This window comes from Cygnus olor, chromosome 19, assembly GCF_009769625.2.
Source record: "Cygnus olor isolate bCygOlo1 chromosome 19, bCygOlo1.pri.v2, whole genome shotgun sequence".
Taxonomy (NCBI): domain Eukaryota; kingdom Metazoa; phylum Chordata; class Aves; order Anseriformes; family Anatidae; genus Cygnus; species Cygnus olor.
In genome coordinates, this window is record NC_049187.1 from 9,340,230 (window position 1) to 9,364,016 (window position 23,787).

The 23,787-nt window shown below is 45.2% G+C and overlaps 1 protein-coding gene across 1 annotated transcript; it reads left to right on the forward strand.

The window, feature by feature from the left end:
- The first annotated feature begins 324 nt into the window (after window positions 1-324).
- UBAC1 (UBA domain containing 1) lies at window positions 325-23,302 on the forward strand. The gene is made up of 10 exons (XM_040531191.1): window positions 325-579; window positions 6,500-6,620; window positions 8,544-8,617; window positions 9,917-10,024; window positions 10,594-10,696; window positions 11,380-11,488; window positions 12,918-13,149; window positions 14,245-14,331; window positions 15,095-15,233; window positions 17,494-23,302. Exons 1-10 carry the CDS (start codon window positions 442-444, stop codon window positions 17,607-17,609), a joined length of 1,227 nt encoding a protein of 408 aa, XP_040387125.1. The 5' UTR covers window positions 325-441; the 3' UTR covers window positions 17,610-23,302.
- Window positions 23,303-23,787: the final 485 nt, after the last annotated feature.

Consider the following 23,787-nt stretch of genomic DNA (forward strand, 5'->3'; position numbering starts at 1 on the left):
GGCCCGGCCCCGCCGAGGGCCGCGGGGGGGCGCCGGAGCGGCCGGACTACAACTCCCAGCGCGCACCGCGGCGGGAGGACTACACTTCCCACAGCGCTTCGGGGGCGGGGAGGAGGCTCCGCGATTCCCACTGGGAAAACGAGACATTATTATTACTTTTAAAACCACAGCGAAACAGCAGAGACACCCCCTGGCGGCTCCCAGCATCCGCGGCTCCCACTTCATGAGAGGAAAAAAAAAAAAAAAAAAAAAAAAACTACAACTCCCAGCACGCCCCGCGCCGCCTCCACTTCTCCTTCCGCTTCCGCCCGCCGCCTCCGTTGCGCCCCCGCCGTCCCGTCCCCCCCCTCCCCCCCCCCCCCTCCCCGGGCCGGGCCGGGCGGAGCGGGGCCTCCGAGCTCCCTGAGGCGCCCCCGGGCCCTGCATGGGCCGCCCGGCGCCATGTTCGTGCAGGAGGAGAAGATCTTCGCCGGGAAGGTGCTGAGGCTCCGCGTGTGCACCATGGAGGGCGCCGAGTGGCTGGAGGAGGTCCCCGAGGACACGACGGTGGAGAAGCTGAAGGAGCGCTGCCTCAAGCACGTAAGGAGCCGCCCCGCTGGGGGGGGGGGTGGGGGACGAGGAGAAGTGGGGGGTCCCCCGGCACGGAGCGGGGGCTTGGGGGGGGCTGGGAGAGGGGAGGGGGTTCCTCCAGCGCCCTCTGAGTGCCTTTAAAGTAACGCAAAGCTGGACTAGGCCGGGGTTTTTGTACACCGCTGCCCTCGTTGGCCGTCTCCGGCAGAGTTCTCAGCCCCTGAATTGTGAGAGAGGTCCCTGCGGAAAGAAATCGCCAATTCCCAGAGCTCTCTGCAACGACAAGGGGCAGCTTGGTTTGGTGTGTGTGTGTGGGGGGGGTCCTTTTGTCATCTCTGCCCCCACCCCATGAATTGTGAGAAAGGTCCCTGCAGAAAGAAATCGCCGATCTGAGGGCTCCGTGCGGTGCCGAAGGACGGCTTGGTGTGGGGGAGACCTTTACAACCTGCGGTTCCCGGCTGCAGCGTGCCTGCCCCAGCAGCTCCTCTCTGTGCGATTTATGGACCGCTGAGCACACGCCGTAAGGCGCAGGTGTGTCTGGCTTCTGAGGGCTTCCCCTCCGAGCCCCCCTGCCTTGTTTCTTCTTCGTATTTAACAAGCAGTTAAAATGGTAACTGCGGTGGGAACTTCCCTTTTCTGACACGATGCTTAGCACAGCCTGCCCCTGGGTTGGCACAGGAGCTGGTGGGGTTCTCTGCGGGGAGATAACGGGCTTCTCTAATGCTCTTCCTGTGCTCTAAGCAGTAAGGCTTAATGGACGTGTCCAAAGGGTAAATTACCAGTCGCTGTCTGGAAGAGAAAATGCATAAAAATGCATAAAAATACGGTCTGTGAAAGTTGAGCTGGAAGACACAGGCTCTTTGTGCTCGGTTGCTCAACTCCCGCTTCTGTTCGTGGGCACTAAATGTTAAAACCAGCGGTTGCAGGACTGTTAGGCCGAATTTCAAAGATCCGCCGTGACTTTTATTTTAAAGCGAAAACGTCAAGCTGGTCCAGTGACCGGGCCTGACCTCAGGCCTCCCTTCTGCAGCCGTGTCCGGCAGCCTGGGTGGGCAGCCGCCGAGAGCCCCTTGGCTTCTCATTTCAAAAAGCAAATCCAGTCCCCGGGAGTGGAGCTTTATCAGTTGCATTCAGTAGTGATTTTTGTCTTCAGACCGTTACAAAGATGTTAAGAAATGTTCTTTGTTGTAGTAAAACAACGCTACGATACGAGAACGTGCCCGTAATGTGTAGTGACTTGGCTGTTTGGAGACTAGCAGGTTTTATTTTTGGAAGGAGCGTGCTGTGAAGTGAAGGTGGCCGGCAGCCCAGGTGCCCTCTGCATCGTGCCCTCTGGCTGTTTGCTTTCAGCTACAACCCCGGGAAACTCCAGGTCACGGTACGCTTTGTTTTTCTGGAGCCCGAGCCTTTTTAAGTGCTTTTTGATTTGGAGGGGAGAGCGGCTGCAAATGGATTTGCTTCGGTTGAGGTAGGTGGGATCCTCCGTTAGGCAAAATGAGGGTGCCCTGCTGAAAAGAGCTGAGCGCGGGGCTCCCCCCGCTGTTATGTTCCTGGAAGAAGTCTCCTGCTCCTGTCTTGTCCCCTCTTCCATGCAGCTGAGGGATTAAACAAAGGCTGCCAAAATAGGGTGGGGTAATGATTACATGCATATGTGCAGAGCTGAAAGGCCTTTAATTATCAGCAAACATAATTGAATAGATGCTTGCATTGCAGTGCAAGTCAGGGCAGAAGACAATTGATAACTTGGCAAGACGTTTGATTTCATTTTCTCAGCTGCTCCGTGCTAATGGTATGGATTTGCATAACCATTATGGATAATATGGAGTTTTATGGAGGGGAAAAATAGAAATGGAAAAATCATGTCTCCTGATCACGGGTGTGTTGCAGTGAATCTTGATAGCACCTTGAGATAATTTATGCAGCCATCTCTCGCAAGATGCTGATTAATATATTCTCTAAAGTCCTTGAAATCCTCCCCGCAGGAGGCAGAGGAAGATAATATCCGTAAGGGTGCCCACTTCTCAATTAGGAAGGTGGACGCTCTGTCCCTCCAACGTTCAAATGCTTACTGAGCTCTGAAGTGTCACTTTTGATGTATAGTTTGCTGAATTTGATGGGTATTTTTGCTACGGATAAAAACCAGTGGGAGGGATTTTTGTTGCCTTGTCTGTTGACCTGTAACAACGTAATGGCGATTACGTGCCGTTGGACTGCTGCCTTCAGTGGCACTGCCTCGTCTGTGAATAAATAAACACCTGACAGCAAATTGCTTCCCTTCCTAGCTATTTTTTGAACTCGAGTTTCTTGGAGCGGTGACTTTTCTCAGCGCGAGGTCCCAGGCCGAGGTCCGTGTGCAGTGCAGCAGGCAGGATCAGGCCCCACGCTCTGCGGCTTCCTTCAAAAGCGCACCCGGGCGCACGGATGCGAGCTGTCTGTATGCGTAAGCCCCAGCTGTAATTCTTGTGGCGTCGTGGGGCGAGCTTCTCGTGCTCCCGTGCTTCTGCTCCCCGTCTCCTGAAGCTGCCTCAGCGCTGCTCGCCTGGCTGTCGGGGTGTGCTGAGGAGTCTCCGTGGAACAGAGGTGCGAGGTGCTCGGAGTGCAAAGACACGGTGGGTTCGTGCCCCGGGGCCTCCTCTGCGTGTTTTGAGGGATGCGGATGGTTTAAGCCACCCAAGCTTAGTAGTAGGGAGGGGCCGTACTATTTTTGAATGTTTCTGTTAATAAAAGAAAAAAAAAATAAGCAAAGAGAAAGTCTTGTGGTTTAGCAGGATTCCAAGCTCTGCAGAGAGCACTTAGCAGCACCAGGGCTTGCAAGCTCAGCCGTTGCTCAGGCATCTGTGAACAAAGGTTTCTCACCTGCCTGGCACAGCAGCCTGCTGTAAATTCCAGCACTAAAAGGAAATGCAAATATTTATGCTGGAAGAAAAACCATGAAACAGCAGATCCCTTCCTTAAAACTCCTTTTGTACAAGAAGAAGCAGGAGAGCTCACCTTCCAGAGCATGCTCACCTCTGCTGGTGGAGCAGCGCCTGTGGGGTGAGCCCTGGGGGCTTCCTCTTCCCCCTCCCTGCCCTTCCTGTGGTTACTGCTCCTGTTCTGGGCAGGAAGATGTCTTCAGTTACGCTTTAAAGCATTGTATTTGATACAAAAATCCTGCGTTTTCTCAGATGTTCTCATGAAGCAAGGCTCCCCAGCGAGGTCTCATCGTTACTGGTGGAGGTTCGTGGTGGTTTGCTGAGAGCTAGCAGAGGCACTGCCTTCCGAGGAGGCCTTCCTGTTTCCAGGGCATGCTAAAATAGGCTAAGATATGCTAAATATTTCACTCAGCGTTCCCTTTGCTAGAGGTTCTGTTTGTGTATGCCTTACCGGTCTCTGCGGTTGTCACGCACCGGTCAGGGGAACGGGAAATAGGAATAGGTGTCCCCAGGACTTCTCTTTTAAAAGAGCTTCCTTATGAATTCCTGGGGTGTTAGGGGTGACTGAGTGATTACCTGCAACCTCTAGTTTTTCGCATGCGCTTAGAAGTTATTAGCAAATACCATGATTGCATGCGCAGCTGTGTGTGCCAGGGAGAAAATAAATAGTGGGTACGTGTCGTGTCCTCCTGCCCCCATCAGGGTGCCTCGCAGCTCCCGTTTTCAAGTTCTTCCTTTTGGAGTCCGACCCTAAGAATGTGTAAAAATACTATGTTGAGTTTGTTCGGAGAGATGTGCCGCTGGTGTGCTTTTACGCCTTTTGGGTAACTTCTCAGATCAATTTCAGTAGCTGCTCCCAGTCCCTTCTAAGCCTTAATGCATTCTTTGGCGTTCGTTCAGCAGTTAATATGCTGAGGGATTAGTAAGGAGCTACTGTTAGACAAAGCAGGGCTCGAACGCCCTCACCTCCATCCTGCTGAGGCATCAGAACTGAACCCAAGCTCAGATGAGGAACTGAAGAGCCACGCTGAAAACAAGTGTGTTATCTTTGGAAAAAGAACAAGAACCTGAGTTCTCCAGCAGCTGCAGGCACACCAGGAAAAGCGATGACGGCCTCTAAAGATTCCTTTGAAGGAGGCTGGCGGCACGCGGTGTGATTACCAGGACTAAGCGCCACGTTTGAAGTGAAGCACCGATGTCAGCGGGGTTTCTGGAATGGCTCTGTCACCTGAGGGGCGAACGCGGTGCTCTGCAGACGGGGCAGAAGTGGCTCCGTAGCAATGTGCTTTGAAAGAAGTGTCACTGAGAGCCGTTTCCCGTGAGCAGAAGAGGTGAGGTCAGCATTAAGTGGCCTATTTTGTGGTGAGAACAACAGCCTCAATTTCGTGGGTTGGTAGGCGGTTATTTTTAATTCTGCCTTGCTGGAATTGCGGCCATTACGCTTGCTTTTTCCACTCAGACAAATTAGAAGTCTCTCGATGCGCTGATGTAATGCTCTTTAAGTCTCTCGCTGTGGATCCGTGAGCCACTCGTGTGTGAAGATGAGTCAGTTCAAGGTCTGTGCGCGCTCCCTGCTTCATTTCCTGCTGCAGCACCAAAATGCCAGGAAGTTTAAACGCTAACCCAAACTTTGTAAAGCTCTGCGGGGGCACAGGCACTGGGAGGCTGATGCTTATTTAGGTAAGTAGCGTGGCATTTCAGCTTGGAGCTGTCTTAGAAGCCCAGGTGAAAAAGGGTGGTCCTTTGCCTTGCTGCTGGGGTAGCACAGGTCCGTCAGGCTCAGTGACAGCAGAACTTCAGAGCTGTAGGCAGAACGTGTGTCTGGCACTGGGGAGCAGTTCTGTGTACTCGAATCTTTGTGCCAGGAAAGAGGTAGGGCGTCGTTTGTGCCTACGTGTGTGGATATACCTGGTGCAGTCACAGAACAAACCTCTGACAGTGCTTGTATTGTAAGCTTTTGGGATTTGAGCTTGATTCTTGTAGTGAATTAATTGACGTGCCATTTAGAATTGTAACAAAATATAGAACAAAACGTTCGTATGTGGAAAAAAATTAGCGTATGTTGGTAGTTTATGGCTGGGAGAAAAGTTGGGAATGTAGCTTGGGTTCAGCAGTTCCAGCAAGAGCCAAGGTTAGGGCTCCAGGAGCCCAGTCTGTTGGTTTCGTTTTGCACCTCGAAACAAGGTGCAGAAGCTGCCTCCTTCCCAGCTTGAGGTCAAGTGTACCGAATTCACTGCTGGCAGTGGCTTGTGTGCTCTGACAGTGCCTGTAAATAGTAATTACAAGATGAAGCAGAGAATCTCTCTTCTCTTTCGACACTAGTTACGAATGAGAAACCTGCTGCATTATTACAGCTTCCCCTTCTGCAGAAGCACGGGATGCTCACGGGAGATTTCCACTCTGGTGTCGTGCTCGTTGCTACCCCCAGACTTGGCGCGACCGTGGCGATCTGGTGAAGAACTGACGGAGCTGTGGGTCCTGGGGTGTCCGTGTTTGTTCTGAGTCTGCACGGGCCTGAGCATAGGACCAGGCACGCAAAATTGAGTGTGGTGCAGATGTACTGTGCTGCAAAAGTATAAATCCACCTGTATAGACGGGCTCGGTGCCCTTGAAAGATTTGTTTGGGGTGACGTGGATGTAACATTAAGTCTTTGACTGTTGTAAGGAAGTTTTTTAGAGCATCACAATCTGTTGAACTTAACGGCAGCTATTAACAGCATCGAGGAAGGCAGGCTGGAATCCTTCCTTTTGTTGATTATTCATCCCAGCCAGCAGCTTGGATATGCAGGCAGGAACCTACCGCAGAGCATCGTCACAGCACGATTCGAGCCTTGGTTTCTTTAATAACACACGTCCTGTGCGCTGGCCTCTAGCACAGCGTGCCATTTCTTAAGGCGTTAAGAAGCTCGTAACTGATGGCACCGTTTGTATGCGCAGAATCCTAAGTGCGAAGCGCCGTGATTCATGTAGAAGGCTTATTTCTGTCTCTGATCTTCAGTATTTGTCTTCTGCAGTGTGTACCTGGGAGCTTGGAGGATCCAAAAACTGTGACACATCATAAGTTGATACACGCTACTTCTGAGAAGGTGCTGACAGACACAAAAACAGTGTTGGAGGAAAACATTCAAGATAGAGGTAAGATTGTCTTTTTTATCCTACCAGCCTGGACATGGAAGACTGTTTAACTACTTGAATTCCAATTTTCTTTTTAATATCTACACTCTGCTTCAGCCTAGGAAGCTAATTAAGTGGCAGGAAAAAGAAGAGGGGAAAAAATACCTTCCCCCGATAATGTACGATGAGCAGTTTGCTTTCCTTAACTGTTCCTTTCGAGTTACAAAACAACCCAAAAACTTCTTGGGGATTTTCTTGAGGTCTCCAGGTCAAGCAGAAGGATGTTTGCTGAAGCATGTCTGAGTGTCCACAGTTTGCATCTTATTCAGTCCTCTGCAAGTGTGGGGCACAATTCCTCACACTGTAGCATCACTGACCACAGTAGCGTACGTGAGGTGTGTATTTGCTCCTGAACTTTAAAGGTGTGGAGGAAACAAAAGATCTAAAGGTAAGAGCTGTCGGGATCGCTGGAGTCAGTTTTTACAGGACAGCTTAAGCTCCTGGTCCCTTCTGGAGATGACAGGCCGTGTTCCAGGAGGTGTGGGAAGCAGGACTGCTGTAGAATGGACCATTGTCTGAGCCAGGAGCTCCACAGCAGTAGTGTTCTGGTTTTGCCGGAGTTCACACAGGTTGGAGAGCTGTTCCTGTGATCGTGAGCAGCAGTTTGGTCTCTTTCTCTTCCAAGGCAGCGTCACCTATCACCTCCAGAGCCGAACAGGAGTTGAGAGCTGCCATCTTAGGCAGAGGCGAGGGGCAGCTTTTTTGCTGCTCGGCGGGGGGGTTATTTCTAGGCAAGGCACCAGCTCCTCCGGAGTTGAATTGCAGCGTACGGCAGCTAAGCGGTACTGAGCTGTCATGCGAATGCCTCTCTGTGCCTCCTTCCCCTGCAATGTGCTCTGCCTTTTAAGTGCCCTGCTGCTGTCAGGGAGGCGAGATCGCAGCCGACAGCTGACTGCTGCTGGCTGGCTCCGCTTGCCGCTGCACAGGACAGCCAAAAGGCAGCACGTGGGTCCTTTCATGTTCTCGTCAGCTGGGTGAGTGAGGGTTAACAGCCCTCACCAGCTGTTGCTCCTGGCTGTTCTGTGCTGAGCCAGACCCAGGAAACTTGTTGCACAAAGCATGATTTGTTTGCTTTTTACCTGCTTAATGTGATGGGCTAAAAACTGCTCTGTCTGGCTGAAGGACTGCAGATGCCGTGCAGGCCTGCTCTGGGCTCAGAGTGGTGCAGTGATACAGACATCTTTATGTATGGGGTAATAATTCAGGTGCTAGAAACTTCTAAACCATCATATGATTTCTAGAAAAAGTGTGCCTTGAAAGGGGAAAGCATTGGTCCAAAAGCCTTAAGCAAGCTCATGCCACGTGATGTGGGTTATCTGGGACTGAAGACTTGTTTGCCCTTGAGGCTTGCCTCAGTTGGCTCGGTGATGCAGCCCCGTGGTAGGCAGTGAATTGCTCCACATGCAAAGCTTCATCCTGATACTGAAATTGTCTTCAAAGCTTGGCGCTTGACTCCCTGCAGTTGAAGGAAGGCCCTAGGCTGGACCAAAAGCCATAACATGGCCCGTCTCTACTGTTTCCTCCTCAGTGGAGGTGCTGATGAGTTGTTATTATGATGGGCTAATTACTCTACTATTAACGTAATCATACAAAACACCTGGAGCTTTTCATACCCTTTCTTTAAGGGTATTGTGTGAGGAGGAGAAGCCAGTAACAAAGTGTAACTAACGATGGAGCATGTTTTGCATTCAGCACACGCTATGGAATAGCAAACACCCAAGGTGGATGTGTAAAGCCATACAGTTTTTAAGTGAGAAAAAGGTCTGATGCTACAGCGGAATTAATACAGAATTAATCTCTAGGAAAACTTGAATTTGTGAGGTATCGTACAAGGGCTGTTTTCACATTGCTTTCTAATGTATTTTGGTATCATTCTCTTTCCAGATGTCTTGCTCTTAATCAAGAAGCGTGCACCACCTCCGCTCCCCAAGATGGCAGATGTGTCAGCAGAGGAGAAAGTGAGTTTGAAATGGTTTCTTGGTTTGGACATTTTGATTAACTACTTTATTAATGAGCTACAGAAAGATTGTTGTGGTCTACTCTTTTTGTTTTATTTTACTCTTTAACTGGCAAATACAGCCAGCTAAACTCTAGGGAAATTATTTTGTCTTTCTTCCAAACTTTGGGGAAACTGATTTTACATTTTTAACTTGGATTGTGAGAACATTTGCCTCAGAATAAGACATGCAGGTGCGTTCTGTGGAAGTGGGATAGACTTATCTCTGGAAAAAAAATGTCCGGTAACTGTATAAGCATACTTCAGCAACTGCCTTTTCTCTTTTGAAAACTCCACAGAAATCTATTGATTGGCTTTCTGGCTGTCGTATGTCTTTAGCAATGAGTGGCTTATCACCCTCTAACCGGGTCCCTAGAGCTGAAGTGTTGGCCCCCTGCTACTCTTGTTTTGTTTTTTTCTCACAACATAATTGTTACTGAGGGTCAGTGATATCCAGGGTGACACCTAGACGTGAGTGGCACTGCAGTTGACATTAGTGCATAAACACTTGAGCAATGCTTGTGCTTGACACTGTGAATTCCTAGGTCTCTCCACCCCCTCCTTGCAAAGCTTTGTTTTTTCTTGCTTTCTGTAGGTATTGGTGTTTGTCTCTGTATCCCTTCCTGTAGGTATTGGTGTATGTCTCCGTCTCCATTACGGTCTTGCTGTGCAGAACGTCACCATAAGAACCTAAAATACAAGACTGGGAAATATTTATAGTTCGTACCCTGCTACGTTTTCTCCTGGTCTATAAGCATGTACTGAAAATCCAAGGCACCATATATCTCTGCATGATACTTGCAAGCAGTAAAGCACTTCCCCTGTGAAGCAGTTAAGTGTTAGCCTGTTCACAGCGTTGGTACATCTCCCAACAAACCATGGGTTGGAAGAGAGTGTGCTCTGAGCAGGCCGTGTGGAGTAGTGTATGGTCCTGGGAATTGAGGCTTCCAGTTTCTCTCCATGTTTGGTGCATCGCTTTCCCTCTTTGTGCTGGAATTTCCCCACTTGTTTAGATAACAGAAATAGATTTTTAAAAAGGACTGGAAGTGGGGCAACCCAACAGGTCCAGTTCTGCTCTATAATCGCAAAACGTTAGCGCTATTAATCCGTTGTATTGCTAGACTGCAGTTTCTCGTAGTTGCAAGTTACAGAGCACTGCTTGATGCCTTGGTGAAGAATATGAAACTGCTCTCAGCTATGCTATGTTCTTTGTTCTGTGGATAATGGGTTATGAAACCTGATCCTGTTTCCCATCCTTCAGAGGAAACAAGAGCAGAAAGCTCCTGATAAGGATGCTATTCTCAAAGCAACTGCAAATCTGCCCTCTCGCAATGTAGATCGCACTGTGGCCCATCACAACATGAGGGATGTAAGTATTAGACCTTTTAACTCCTACACTAATATCCAAGTAGGCTTTTATCTCGTATAACCTCTTCTCTTCCATATGAATGTGATTAGCCTTTCTCTGTAAGAGAAATTCAGGTGTGTATAAATGTATATGAAAGTAGATAGTACAACCTGCGTGTAAATCTTAAGTCATTTAGTGATTAAAAGCCACTCTGTTCTGAATTATGGTTTTAAATGTTTTATTTGTCCATGGGAAAGCCTCAGTAAATACTTCTCGAGATCTGGCAGATGTGCAGTTAGGTTTCAGTCTTCTATAGTTCGGGTGTTTGCAATTTTTTTCCTCTTCCACGGTTTTGAAGAGTCATAAATGTTGACTTCAGTAGTTGAGTGCTGTCTGTAGTACTTCTAGCTGTGTCTTCAGCAGTGTGGAGACTCCTTTTACACTTCTGTACTAGTAGGCGCACGATGCAGTGAACAGCACTCTGTACAAGGGGCCAGACTATAGCAGAGATACTAACAACAGCCATGTTAACACTTAATGATGCCTGTTTTTTTCCTGTCCGAGTGTTTTCACAGCTTCTTTTCTTGCAGTTCCAGACAGAGCTCCGGAAAATCTTAGTTTCTCTCATAGAAGTTGCACAGAAATTGCTAGCACTGAATCCAGATGCGGTTGAACTATTTAAGAAGGCAAATGGTATGAACATATCTTTATAGTTATTAGTTTTATCCTAGGAATTTGTTTTCTTATGTAGCAAAAGAGTAGCCTTGCAGAGTTAATTCCAGACATTAATGTAATAGAGCTAATAATAACTTTGTGGCAAAGATCTCAACTTGTGGTACCAGTTTTATAAAACGAAGGAATTTATAAGGTCCCTTTGGGATAGATGAGAAGTTTCATTTAAAACTAAACCAGTAGCAGAGAAACAGTTGGAAAACTTTGCAAGACTTGGTAAAAAAATAGTTGAAAATGCACAAGGAGATGGTAAAGTGGGGAGAAATTTTAGCTGTAGGTTCAGCATGGGAAATGCCCTTGAGATTTGCTAGGACTGGATCCAACTTTCTAGATGATTGATAAGCAAATCTTCAGTGAGTCTCCCATATATTTAATTATGTGAGCATATAGTCATGCAAAAGTTTGTCTGTTAGTAGAAATCTTGAACAAATCTGGACAAAGTCTTTGTCCTGGAAGACTCTATCTGAGCCTGATCGAGCTGAGTGCAGCAAACTAAATGGTGAGATAGCAAATTCGGGGCAGAAACAAAAGCAGGGATGGAAGAGAAGAACGGGGTTTGAACTTAACACATGCCACTCCACTGAGAAAGGGTTGTATTTTAGCTCGAAGTCAGTCTGAACGTTGTTTTGTTTGTGTATATCTAGCCATGCTGGATGAGGATGAGGAAGACAGAGTGGATGAGATAGCTCTGCGGCAGCTTACAGAAATGGGGTTTCCAGAGAGCAGAGCTGTCAAAGCCCTTCGATTAAATCAGTAAGTGTACTGAGCACACTGCCTGTAAATTATTTGATACGTTTTTTTAAAAAAAAGCATTTTTTTCAGAAGCCTCCTTATGTGGGTCGCCTAAAACTAGGTTTGAACAAAGCAGTAGTTCAAAGAAGACTTCTGTCTCAGGCAACGTGCAGGTGCAAATGGCCCAGGAAAGGGGGAACAGCGTTGTACTTGTTCTGGAAAGAATAGCTTGTCTGCAGTTCACAAGGCTGTCAGGCTGGCACTGTTTCTGAGTATTAAAGTCACATTTTCTGCTTTAAAATTTTAGAGGGGAAAAAAGCAAGCCTAGCCCATCCAGATTGGTCTTTCAGCTGTAGCAAAAATACTTTCTGCTGATCTTTTAAAAACATTCCAAGAATATTATAAAGTCCAGATAGCAACTGTAGGAAAAGAGGAGGTAACGCAGTTCTTCTCATGCTCTAAGATGAAACAGCTGTGCTGCCTCGTTTCTGAGAGGGGGTTTCTTAGGCCATTCGTAAAAAATTTCTAATGATAGAGAATCAACAAAATATTCCAGTCATTCTTTTCCAGCCTCTCTCCCTTTGGGCTTAGGAGGACTTTCTCCCGATGTCCTCCATCTTTCATGTCGTAAGTGAAAAGCCAAGTAGTCAAAGGCTTCCCTTTCTTAGAACATGTAATTACCATGCAGTCAAATGAAATTGCACGTTCAGGTACGCTGTCGTTATCTTTGCTTCCTGTGTATTCATTGGGAAGGCATGTGCCGGGTCTCTCTCAAGATCCCTTAGCTTGGGTACTTGCAGTCCAGCAGTTGACTGGGTTGTGATCGTGGCGTTCTGTTGGCCTCCCTGGAGGTGGCCGCTCCTTTGAGGGATCGCCGATTCCTTCTTGAGTCAGTAGAGGAAGAGATGAGTGGTACACATCCTGGTGCAATTGCCTGCATTGAATTTTGCTCTCGCTTGAGATATATTGTGCACATGTTCTCCCACCTTCTTCTGTTGTTAATGGCATTCCTTTATCACTAGATGTCTGAGAGATCTCTGTAAGAAGCAACAAAGCAGCTTCTGTCTGAGCTGTGGTTCCATGTAAATTTGGAACACGCTTCGCAGTTTTGTCAGCAGTTGCGAATAGCCAGTGTTTGTCTGTTGTGAAATAAAGCAGATGATTTGGAGAATAAGGTGACTGCCTTAGAAATGCTTTTTAAAGTCTGGGATGCAGCTGCCCAAACTGGACTTCTCTGAAGCCAGGATGACAGAGGAGTGATGACTCTGGGGCCCTGAGTGCATGTAGAATTAAGGTGCTCCGAGGTTTGCTCCAAAACTGTATTTATGACAATTCAGATACTAATTAATCATTAAGTCAAGATACCACCAGGAATAAATGCAAAGGAAAATGTATGTGTAACACCACCTCTGGAGTGTTCCTCATCCCTTTGTTTTAATTTTCTTTTCAGTATGTCGGTGACACAGGCCATGGAGTGGTTGATAGAACATGCGGATGACCCTGCAGTAGATGCTCCGCTGCCAGGCCAGACTCCGTCAGAAGCCCCGGCTGAAGCTGGTGCATCCTCTGCTGAAGCAACTGCAGGTCCTAGTTCAGAAGCAGGTGGGGAAGAGGCCAAGGATGAGCTGACAGAAATATTCAAGAAGATCCGGAGGAAAAGAGAGTTTCGTCCAGACCCACGAGTACGTGGTGTCTATCTTGCTATTTGTTAACTGTTAGAACTGAAAGGGACTGGGTTGGCATCACAGAATCCAAACAAATGCTCGTTTAATAAATGGAATGGGACAAGCGTGCAGATGTATGTTATGCTGGTGTGACAGTATTTTAGCGGAAGTCTTCAGGGGCTGCTTGAATTCAGGTTGCTGAAAGGGATATTACCACTGCTGTCTCGGTTAACAGCATCTAAATTACTGACACTTTACACCTGAAAATTAGTCGATGCTACTGATATGACAGTCATAAAAAGCACTGTCTGGCATCAAGGAAGGGTTGCAGGACAGTATTGTCCTTTTTGCTGTAGAAAAGGACAGAAGAGCATTGTTGTATTTAGGGGATAAGGAAAAGTATCACCAGCAGTTAAGTCTTTAAGTCTTGCATCAAAGGCAGAAGTTATCATTTTTTCAGAGCACAATACTAGCTGAAGTGAAAATATGTGCTGTTATCACACTGTAAATTCACCAGGAGGTGCTCTTTAGAATCTATCACTTCACTTTTACAGTAAATGTTTTTTGTGATTTTAGTTGCAAGCTGCAAAAGTAGGATTTGATGACCCGGGTATGATTTCTAAATAACATTTTTTCTCATAACAATATCTAGGTACATTTGTCTAAATATGCAATGCTCACTAGCAATATAATAAATCCCAGAAGTAAAACTTAAATCCAGTGAATAGAACTACAAATGCACGAGATCTTGGAGCTTGTGGAGCTTGATTTGTCAGTGAGAGATCAATCAAAGCCTTGTGACACAAGAGAAGTTTTAAAATGAGGTGTTTCCATCCTGTTCTCCTTCCCACACCAGCTACTTGCTCTTTGCCTTGCATTCAGCTTTCAGTAATGACAACAGGAACTACCTTCAGTCTCACTCTTAAGTGTCTTTATTATGGAAAAGGAATAAATCTTTGGATAGACAGTATTTGAAAACTCTGTAGCTAAGATTGCTTAGTAGTCTGCAAATGGAAACCATGTTTTTTTTTACCCCCCAAAAAAATCTGGACAGAAGGTGGAGGATGTGATTGTTTTAAATATTGTATTTATGAAGCCGTGCAAATCTTACAGGCTGTCATTGCCCTGATGGAGATGGGATTTGATGAAAAAGAAGTGGTAGATGCACTCAGAGTAAACAACAACCAGCAAAATGCAGCCGTGAGTACAATGTCATTTGTTCCTTATTGCCATAATCATCTGTTCAACTGATTTTTTTCCTCACTGATTGATGTTTTGATTTGTCATAAAGCTCAGCTGCTACTGGAGATGAAATGAACACTATTCTGTGCCTTTTTCAGTTAGATGCATAGCGAGAATACAAAGGTTTTAGATTTTTTAGAGGAACTCAGCATGCATGAGCTTGAGGCTGATCTGGTTCATGTTGCATATGTGGATTTTCAAAAAGCTTTAGAGAAGCTCCTTCACCAGAGGCTTCAGAAGAGATTATGCTATTGTGTGGAAGGAAAAGGTATTCCCAATAAATAACTGACTAAAGGGCAGGAATAAATCAGGCAAGAGATTCAGGCCATGCAGCGTATGAACTAATGTTTGGCACCAATGCGTTCCAGAATTGGTGGAATCCAAAAATAAGAAGGTTTTCGAAGATTGATTAATGGGTATATTAAGCAGAAAGGTGTGGACGCAGCTGGCGGTCAAGGAACCTTCTCAAGCATCCAGTGCTAGCTACTCTCGGAGAGGATGTTGGGCTGCATGGCTCTTCCAGATGACCTAATGCGACCAAGCTGATGGAGTTCCTGTGAGGCAGTGCGTCTGCACGACACCGTGCGTTGAAAAGAAATGTATAGTTCAATGCTTCTGTGAGAGGAAAAATATTTTATCATGCTGCATTGTCGAATGTTTTGGCAGACTCATTTTAATGGAATCAGCCATGAAATATGTTGTGTTTGGTGATTTCTTTCAGTGTGAATGGCTGCTAGGAGACAGAAAGCCTTCTCCAGAGGACCTAGATAAGGGAATCGACACCAATAGCCCTCTCTTCCAAGCCATCTTAGAAAATCCAGTGGTACAGTTAGGGTTAACAAACCCCAAAACTCTACTAGGTAAGTCCTGATAATTTGGGTTCCTGATAAATATACACTGTCTCTGCATTTCTTAGCAAATAAGAACAGAGACAGGATGATGACAGCACACGTTGTGGGATGTGTGCAGCTCTGTACCCTTTTCCTCGCTTTCAGCAGCTGTATTGTTTGCTTGCTTCATTTTGCAACTCAGCTGTACCACCAACAGAACTTGGGGCCGTCCCAGAAATGACACTAATTCCCTAGGCTGCTGGTTTACACTTGCTGAACTCAGAACTTCAATAGCTGCTGGCTGCAATGCTTTTGTGGATTTAGGAGACCTTTTGTGTGCTGCCTTTGGCTATGGGAGAAAAAAATGGAATGTCTGTTTAGAACCCTGATGAGTTCACAGAAAAAAAACACAAGGCTGTCTCCTGCTGTACAGCTTACTGTGAGCTGCAGCCTGATCATTGGAATGGAAGGTAACTTGTGAAAGTGTAACCAAACAAGAAGTCAAAGCTAAGGCCTTGCTTATCAAAATCGAGACAGCGTTGGTGAAAATACATTTTTCCTTGTCTGTGGTAAAGCCTGTTTTCTGGGTCAAAAATGCTGTGAGCATGGCAAGTACTGGGCTGATGAACCTGATGGTGAAAAGTAAGTCTTTGTTGGATTGGTATGTCTGACACTGGACAAGAGTACAGGAGGGTGACATTGGCTCTATGTTGTGTTCATCAAATTTTGCGTTTTAGTGTGTGGCTTCAAAATTTACTTGAACACTTGCTTTGAAATAAAGGATGTGTGCGCAGCTCTGTCAGGAGAGCTTTTAAAAATACTTCTTTAAATGTAATCAGGAGAGTTTGCAAGTCTTTAAATAATTCAAGAGCAGAACCTTCCCACCCTCATTTCTGAACAAATGGTCTCTTCATTTCCAAAGAGGGTTCCACACTGCAGCTCAGAATATAAATAGAAAACGAAATGCCATTATATGTGCTTGTAAGGCTTGGATGAACATCAGAGGATACATCTGCAGATTGCTTATGTCACAGATTTTAACAATGTTTGCATTTAATTAGATATTTAAAGAATGTAGATAAATCTGTAGGTTTAAGCTCTTGAGTCTGTGTAAAAGAATACAGAGTGGTGAAAGGTGAGATCTGTACTTTATTCTGGGCTTTGCAGTAGGCGTGGTGCGTGACCTTGAGCAAGGTATTAATGATGAGCCTTTCAGAGGTGCTTGGTGCTTATGGCTCGCACTAATGTCGTTAGAGCTTTGTAGACTAACACTTTGTACGTTCCTGGGAAAGCGAAGACACTGCCCCTTGTGCTGGTCTGCCAGACCCTTGTCACACTGACCTTTTGGTGACTCCTGAATAGATCAGATGTGCAACTGCTTTTTTAGTCCTGTTCCGTAATGACTGCTCCAAATGTCCAGTAGTCCAGCGCAGGGTCTGTCATAAAGGTTATAAATTATTTCATGGATCGTTCTTTTGCCAAAGTTGTGGCTTAGCTCTTGCACTAGATGCCTGGTTCCTTCAAAATACGTAGAAGAGTGAAAATTGGCATGCAGAAAAGAAATCTTAGTGTAAAAACAGCTCCGTATAGAAAGAATAAAAATTGCTCTTAAGTATTTGGATCTCTGTCACTGTTCAGAAATAGAGGCAGTCGTTCTGCACAGACAGCCTTTCCCCTTCTGTCTGTGTCTAGGCAGGTAGGCCTGGCTGTTCCCCCTGTCCCCTGACATGCTCCCCGATGTCCTCAGCCCTCCAGATGGCAGGAAGGAGAGCACACACACTGTTCAGAGGGAAGATGCTGCTTCCCTTCTGGCTCCAGGGGCCTCTGTGAAAAGATAGAGCCCTGAGATCTGGGGGCTGGCTCTGCTGCTCATTCCTAGGTAGCCTTTGCCATACCTACTTCTTATTTTGCTGGCTTAGTTTCCCCTTCTGAGATGTTATAAGAGTAACCAAAGTAAATGTTTGTGAAGTGTTTAGCTCTTCAAGCCCGTGTCCTTGAGGCTTTGTGAAATGGTTTATAATCCAGGCTGAGTATTTAATCAGCCTCTGCCCGCAATGAATGTGATGCGAAGGAGTGAGGGAAGTGTAACAGCCTGTAGCGTCCCGGTCTGTGGAGATTTGGGAGTAGAAATGGTAAGTGTATGATGTGTTCTCACCGTGGGGGGGATGCTTGCCCACTGCGTTAGGTAAGTTGTAGCTATTTCTACCTCTCCTGTCGTTGAAGCATCCCAAACGTGGAAGCATCTGCTGACTACAAGCCTAAACACGTTGCGCTTTCCATCTCTTGGCAGCCTTCGAGGATATGCTTGAAAACCCCCTGAACAGCACTCAGTGGATGAATGATCCCGAAACGGGGCCTGTCATGCTACAGATCTCCCGAATCTTCCAGACACTGAATCGCACGTAGAGGGGGATGCCAGTCCACTGTGCCACTTCCTACTGTCCCTCGTGTCACCTTCTCCTCACGGGAGGGTGCATGGGTTGTTGGGGGGGTGGGGGGTGGAAGGGGCAGGAGGGGGCAGATTCTGGCCGAGGGGGTGTCTCGCACGGGGTATGTAGTTAACGGCCAACTGCAGTTAATTGCCTTGTGGATTTAGTGTTAGTGGAAGAGGTTTGAAGACTTGTTTGTTTTTTCAGGTATTAGGTTAAAAATAAAGTATATCAAAAATAGGAAAAGGTTTTGTGAAAACAATTAAGAATCTGTTGGAAAGAAATATGATATTGCTTGTCAAAAAGGCCTGTGACAGTAGTTTTCTAGCCAGTTTTACTAGCGTCTGGCTAATGTTTACAAAAGGTCACTGACCACTAGCATAGGATATTAATCATCTCCATGCAGTATTAATTTATGGCTATATCAAATTATAAAATGCTTTTTAAAATTGATTCTTAGGAAACGTTTTTTTAAAAGTCCAAATATTGGGAGAGCAAGCACGTTTCTATCCAAACTTGTCTGTCTTGCATTATAATTTAAACAGAATAATTCATAGATGGAATTCTTTTAATAAATAGCATTACTTTTTCCTATTTATTTTCTGTGTTAGTGTTGTTCCAGTCCCGCAGCAGTTACACTTCTAGGAGGTTCTCTGCCAGCTACGTTAAAGATGCAGTATCTCTTTCGCAACAGAACTTACTACACCGACCCTTGGATTCTCAAGTAGGCTGCAGTTCATCAGTTTACGCTATGCCATATCGTAGCGCAAAGAGGATATCTTCACGTTGAATCTTTTCCGTTTTTGTGTGCAGGGTTTTGGAAAGGGGGACTTGTGACTTTGTTTCAAACAGTTTGCAAAAAAAAAAAAGCAACTAATTTGCATGGGTTTTCAGTGAACGGTGATCTGCAAAGACGCAGAAACACTTAGGTTTTTATCTTGTTTACCATATTTAAAAGCACGCTTAAAATTATCTACTTTGAGATAGAAGTGTTTCTTCTTGACCCTTTCACCTTGGAAATACCGAGAAAGTCAGGCTGTGTCTTTGCTGGTTTTGTCAGAAGATTGACTTAAGATTTCAGACAGCGGTTGTGAGCTTGTTAAGGAGAGAACTCACCGGTGAATAGCCAGCTAGTCGTTGTGATTGGGCTACGCAGGTGTCACTTCTGTATACAGGCTGAACAAAAATGTTTGCTTTCAAGTTAGTGAAACCTGGTTGACGTCTGTCATAATCCTTGCTGTGTCTTGCCTTGGAAAGGCAGGCTAGGCGAGACCTGCTTCTCCAAAGTGCAGTTCAATCAGAAGGAGACCTTATCCTTAAATAGCACAGAGGTGTCTGTCAAATAGATCCTAAATAACTCTGCTAGTCACCTTTATTTTACAACTGGTTTTGTGCAGTTATTTATTTATTTATTTTTTAAACAAAAATGTAACAAGATGCAACCTGAAACCTTTATAACAAGTTTTGGCCTGAACTTGGCATCTAATCTGTGCTATTATGCAGTCAAGGCACTGAAGTTGCCAATTTCACATAATTAGTATGAAGGGTGGGGAAACCAAAACAGCATGAGATTTTATCTCAACTTACTATCCCAGGATTTTTTAATTTGTTATCTGTAAGTTCGTATTAAGCTTCACAGTTCACGACAGCTGAAATATTTACTTTTACATTTAGAATTTCTAAGATTTAGAGATGTTTGTTCAAATTGGACAGTAAAAACGTTTTCCTGGAGTCTTGCTAAGAACAGATTGACAGCATGACTTTGTTACTTTGTCTTACAGTACTAAAAGCAAGCAACCTGATTCTGCAACCCAGTAAGTTCACAAATGCTCATGGCTAGTTGTGACTGAAGGTTGTAGCATTACGAAAGATGAGTTTTTAAAAGACAAAGCTGGGAAAAGACTATCCTGTAGTTTGGGTGGGTTTGGGCTTCTGAATGAGTTAAGTTAGAGGTTCAGAATTACTGAATAGATACTTGGGAAGCTGTCTCTTGCTCTTGGAATATCGTAAAGACTTGTCAAAAGACCATTTCTGTGCTGCTTTTGGTTTCAGTAATACATGATCAGACTCTAGAGTGGCTGCAGAGCTTCCAGACAGACCAGGTGAGAATCCCCTGTCAGCTTTAAATTCTTCTAAACCCTTGGCCTCTGGTTTGCTAGCAAAACCTGGGTGAGTGGCCACGTGGCAGGAGCACACAACCCACGTTGCCTGCACTGGCATGGGAGGAGCTGCCCCTGGGACTGTCTGTTGGCTCTGATGTGACAATGTGGAGGATGAATTTGAACCAGCTGTCTGATTTTGAGGTGGTTGAAACTGAGTGTGCTCCTGATTTGCTGTCTGACCTCCTTCAGAGGAGCAGAGTGGCTACTTGTAAGGGTGGAAGTTTGCTGCTTGTGCATTTCTGCAGCGTGGTGCTTCCAGGAGCTGCTACTGAGCAGGTTCTTTCAGTGTCAGTTCGGTAGGGGTGATAAAGGCCATCAGAGCTGCCTCCCTTGGTATGTCAGAACAGGGTCAGTGCCACTGACCGTCTTATAAGGAAGAAAGCATGAGTAAAATGAGGCGTGCACACATAAGAGACAAAAGTAAGGATACCCAGCTTCAACAACATGACCTAACGTTGTAGCAACAGTTAGAAACTCTACAGATAAAGGAATACTGCATCTTTAAAATGCTCGAAGGCTTGAGAATGTGGTTGTTTCTGGCTTTTCTCATTTCAGAGCGTGGCAATTACACAGCTGAAGTGTTGGTGAGTGCGTTCTTCCAATCTACCAAACCAGCTTGTTGCTTGGTATGGCTGCTTGTCTTGTGAGAACTTAAGCTTCCACTGGGCAGTCCCTGAAAGAGGCCAAAACTTATGAGGTGTGGTGTTCACAGCAAGGCGTAAGAGTTGATCTAGAAGAAACAACTACCCTTTAGGTTAAACAAACCCTTTGAGGAATTGACCAAGTCATCGGTGTTGTCCTATGAGTACGAAATAGTAGAGGGCTTAGGGAGCTGTGTGTCCTTGCAACGTGTGGGCGTATTGCTGCTTCATCATTTAAAGGTGGGTTGAGGGAAGCGAAGTCCATTGTGCTTGCAAAAGTATCGACTGTAGCAATTTTTACAAAACCTGCAAAATACTGAAGGATCACTGCTGTTTAGTCAGCGTGCATAGGTAGGTCTCCAGGCACAGCGTATGTGGTAGGAGTGCTGCCTGGGGGCAAATTGTTCTATTCTGTGGCTGAAGGCTAGAGGACTGGTGGATCTGGTCTGCAAGCCAGTGAGAGGTCCCTAAGCAATTTGGAATAGAAGCTTTTGTTAAAAATAATTTTTTTAAAAAAAAAAGCTAATTTTGTGAGGAATAAGGATTTACAGGTTCAGGTCCTGTGCTTGTCTCTGGTGTTCAAGTTAAGACTAGCAAAGACATGTCATGCTTAAGTGTCTTATAACATGGTCAAGGGAATATTTGGAAGCCTGCGAAATCAAGGAAAAATAAGGAATCAAGGAAGTGGGGTGCTAGGTGGCTCTTACAGCGCAGTGTCTGTTTCTTATAGTTTTAGCTCTTTGCCCCATACATTAATAAAGACAATCTTCTGCCTTTTGATATTACATGACTCTTGAAAGCTAGCTATTTATTTAAATATATGTAATTTATAATTTTGTCATCAAAACACTGATATTTTTAATAGAAATGTACTATATGGAAGTTTGTTCTCAGGGCTTCATGTTTATACTCTGTAGGGGGATGCCTTTAAAAGGATGTATTTGGAAAAAATGCCAGTGGCCACTTTGCAGCTTGGACCTTGGTTGGTCTTGACCTGTGAGACCAAGCTAGCATAACGCTCCTGATAAACCTCTTGTGTTAGGTACAGTCCAAAGAATCTGCCAGTCTTTTTTCTCCGTGAGAGCAGTGGCATGAGTCTTCCTTTAAGATAGCTGCATCATCATATGGAAGTGGTCACACAAGATTACCCAGCCCCTTCACAGTTCGCTGATCTTTACACCATTTCAAGGATGCTTCTGTTCTCCATGCAGCTGGAAAATTAACTTGCACTGTTTCTAAAGCAGTCATTGCACTTCTGCTCTTCTGGGGAAGTGTGAGGTTTGTTCCTGCAAGAACTCTGAAGCCTGCGGCTAATTGCTGCTTCTTGGCTGCTCGCAGCCTTTGTCACAGATGTGTCCCAGAACCTTGACCCCCATTTCGTTCCTCGCTGTCCTGGAACCAAGCTTGTCTTTTGGAGATTGATCTTCATATCCAAGAAATGCTTAAGTGGTTATTGAAATCCTTTTTAGTTGGGACTGGTTTTTTTTCCACGTGATGATTCACGGGCTGAGGATCTTTAATGTATTTTGAAAGTTGTTTAAATAAGCATTGCACCAAATGAATGTATTGTGACACTGTCAGCAAATGTTGCCTGTAGAAGAGAGAGGAGAGGTTCCCAGGGATCTCAACTTCAGCAGTAATTTTCCTAACGTATTGTGCACAGGATAGTGAGTGTTTCATCTAAGGTAATAGCCCATTTTTCTACTTTTAATAAGTAGCATTTTTATTAACTGGCAGAAGAGCAGCACTTGCAGCTGGGTATTTCCATTCAACTGTAACTTGTTATGCTTTGAGGCGTAAGCAAGCCACTGACTGTCCTCTCTGGGGCCGGTTATTTTTCTGAAGCATTTGTCTTGGCCCTTGTCAGAGTTAGGACAGTTGGTGAGCTTGGCCAGGGTTGCAACCCCAATGTTCCTGCAGAGGAAAAAGCAAGCAGTGTACTTTATGTCTACATGAATGTGTTGTCGTGGTGGTTGTGTTCATCTACATCCTAACATCTGGGTATAACTACAAATTTTTTTAAGGACCTCTTGCCCTAGATTTAAAGATCTTCAATGCAGATCCTGTTTGCAGCATGTGAACTTCAATAAATGTATTAAATTCTTTCTGAATTTGGATATAGTTTTATATCATGCTCTGGGGAGAGGGAAGAAATTGGATCATGTTTTAAACAAAGCCCCGCAAAACAGTGTCTTTGTTACAGCAGGTAACAGGGGCCTATAGAGATTTTTAATTTGCATATTTTTATCATAGTTAATGAACTGTACAAGAATGATTTGCTATCCAGCACTTACCACAAGGTAGCACCGGTAAAATTATATTGCAAGGTACTGACTTAACGTTTTTCATTTCACCTGTGTATAAAATAATTAGGTACAGCATACGATAATTTTTATATGGAGCTGACACTGATGTGTGGCATGCACAGCTGTTTCTAAGATGTAATGTTACTTTTATGAAGCTTAACTAGTACAGACATCACTGAGCCTGTGAATTCAGCGTTCATTCTGGACACGTTCGCGTGGGTCAATGACTTCTCCCTGGCTGGGGAGACCAGCAGGCTTTGCTTTGATACAGGAGCCCTCCAGGCAGCAAGTAAGAGGCGCTACCGATTTGTTATCCTTCTAAACAGTCACTGTTGTCTACTGAAACATGCCCCTAGAAGTTATTGAGGTCGTTAGCAAAGCCAGACCCATTCAGATTGGAACTGTTGCGTACCTTTAGCATGTGGAGAAAGCATCCCCACAAGCGAGACTAGAATGAATGCTGAGTCTTTAAGCCTGCTCACACATACACACTAAAGACACTGATGTTGTATGCTGTAAATTTATAATATATCTTAAAAATAAAGTTTTTTTGATTTATTACAAGGTGTTCCGAAACATCATTTTCAGAAGTAGCAAAGGTTTATGAACAATTTGGAGTCGGGTTCCTTGCACCTGGAGACTGCTGGAGTTGTTTGTCAAGAAATGGTATTTTCTAGGGTTATTGATCAGCTATAACAGAACTTCAGGAGCAAATCCTGGTTCAATTACTGTTTTTGCAGCTGGAAACTATTTCTCCAGAAACTATTTCTCCCAGAACAAAGTTGCATTGGTAGGATTCATCGCAAGGGCGACATGAAATGAGATTTTAGTGATCCCGTGTGGTGAACTGATGCTATTCAAGAAGGATTTGTCTTGAATGCATTGACTGATAAATTGGAATTTGCTTTCTCAGTAAGGGAACTCTCATTAAGGAAAATAGTTTGAGCAAACAGCAGCTGGCACTGTGGTGGGATGCAGCAACTTGCACACGACTGTACCAAAACGCTGTTCTCGCTTATGTAGCAGCAGTGCTGCTGCTGGCTCTG